The sequence below is a fragment of the Mandrillus leucophaeus genome, unplaced genomic scaffold (genome assembly GCF_000951045.1).
Source record: "Mandrillus leucophaeus isolate KB7577 unplaced genomic scaffold, Mleu.le_1.0 Scaffold313, whole genome shotgun sequence".
NCBI lineage: Eukaryota > Metazoa > Chordata > Mammalia > Primates > Cercopithecidae > Mandrillus > Mandrillus leucophaeus.
Genome location: NW_012103288.1, coordinates 1,043,594 through 1,045,663, shown reverse-complemented (window position 1 = coordinate 1,045,663; position 2,070 = coordinate 1,043,594). Strand labels below are relative to the sequence as shown.

The following is a 2,070-nucleotide window of genomic DNA, read 5'->3' as shown; positions in this document are numbered from 1 at the left end:
TTTTTGTTAGACCAAGTCTCACTCTGTCACCCAGGTTGGAATGCAGTGGCGCGGTCTTGGCTCACTGCAACCTCTGCCTCCCAGGCTCAAGTGATTCTCCTGCCTCAGCCTCCCAAGTAGCTGGGACTACAGGCATATGTAACCATGCCCGGCTAATTTTAGTATTTTTAGTAGAGACGGAGTTTCTCCGTGTTGGCCAGGATGGTCTCGAACTTCTGAGCTCAGGCAATCTGCCTTCCTCGGCCTCCCAAAGTGCTAGGATTAAGACATGAGCCACTGCGCCCAGCAACTTGATTTCTTATGTGTCAGGGAACATTTATCTCAGTCAATCTGTTTAAGACTTACAAACTGATGGTCTTCCATATCATTATCTCCTACATGTATTCAGAGTCAGGGAAAAGTCCTCTCAGTTTAATCCTGTCTTCTATACCATGGATAACCTGTATATGAAGTGGCAGGAGTGAAGGGAAGGTGGAGGATCTTGGTGTGCCAGGAGGGATGAGCAGAAAGTCCTGAGAGCAAGAGATACATGTTCAGAAACACAGCAAAAGTGGAGCCACTCCATTTCTCCACATTCCACCCAGAGGCACTGCAAGGGTACACGACAGGAAAGGGAATTCTATCACGCTAAGCTTTGTTGAGAATATGGCTGAGGGTGACCTTGAACCATATGGGAGAGGGACAGATAAGAAAAGCTTGTGCTGAGGACTAGTCCTTCCAATAGTGAAGTCTTGTGTAAAATGCCTCCTGCCCTAGGCTATGGACTAAGTACCTGTGACAGAGTAAAATGGTGGGCCAGGGTCTCAAGAATCACAGGGGTTTTCTACACTTTCAGCCAAGTCAAGACCTAAGGCAGCTGCCTGCTTGCCTGTAATTTGATTATACCTCGGCCCTTCGCTGTAAGCAATAAAAATCAGCATACAGGTCAAGAATCATAACTAAGTGCAGGAAAGAAAATAAACATGCCTCCGGCAAAAGGAACCATTATTTCCCTAGAAATGTTTGTAAAATAGAATACCTGGGAGTCATCTGAAAAAGAGGATAGAAAGTGTCTATCGGAAACAACTGCAAACATCCAGAGAAAGATGCAGCCTCTTGGAGATTGTCCAAAGGAGAACAATACACAATGATCACAGCACTGAAAGAGGAAGTATGTGGAAAGAAGTTAAGCACAGCTCGTGGAAGAAAGCTCCCACTCAGCTCTCCCTGCCCAGGAAGAAAGCTCCTGCCAAAATCTCCCTTTCCAGAGAGGTTTACTCAGGGTGCTCTGCATGGAGGTCGAGAGCTGAATCAAGATGGTGACGAGGCATTTACAATAAACTTACCTGGGTTTTGTTAAAAATAAACTAAAAATTACGTTCGTTCTCTCAGATGCTGTGGGAAAAAACCCAGGTTTCTGAAACCAGAAATCACTTTTTTGGAGATGAACAAAATAAAAATATTATTTCTAAAAATAAATTTCTTTATTTATAAAATAAAAATTTCAGGCCAGGCATGGTGGGGTCGCGCCTGTAATCCCAGCACTTTGAGAGGCCAAGGCAGGCGGATTACTTGAGGTCAGGAGTTCGAGACCAGCCTGACCAACATGGCAAAACCCCATCTCTACTAAAAATACAAAAATTAGCCGAGAAAGCTGGCAGGAGTCTGTAATCCCAGCTACTCAGGAGGCTGAGGCAGGAGAATCACCTGAACCCAGGAAGTGGAGGTTGCAATGAGCCAAGACCACGCCATTGCACTCCAGCCTGGGAAACAGAGCAAGACTCCATCTCAAATAATAACAATAATAATAATAATAATAAAAGTATTTCTAAAAATAAAGAAATTGAAAGCGTGTGTTTCAAGGCACGTTTTCCATGTGAAACTGTAGTCTGTAGGTGAGTTGGCATTTCTAGACAGAGCCAAGGCCTACCATTTAGAAGGAACACCCTGAGATCCACAGTAATAATGGCCATTGCATCTTACAGTTAATATCCTCACCTTGGCCGGGCGCGGTGGCTCAAGCCTGTAATCCCAGCACTTTGGGAGGCCGAGACGGGCGGATCACGAGGTCAGGAGATCGAGACCATCCTG

The 2,070-nt window shown here is 45.2% G+C and overlaps 1 protein-coding gene across 1 annotated transcript in view; it reads right to left on the bottom strand.

Annotated features, from left to right (window-relative positions):
- Positions 1–368, bottom strand: part of LALBA (lactalbumin, alpha-) — a 3,879-nt gene extending 3,511 nt beyond the window's left edge. The window contains exon 1 of the mRNA XM_011987685.1: positions 346–368. Within this exon, the coding sequence (XP_011843075.1) occupies positions 346–368 (23 nt within the window). The remainder of the gene's footprint in view (positions 1–345) is intronic.
- Between the last annotated feature and the right edge of the window lie 1,702 nt (positions 369–2,070).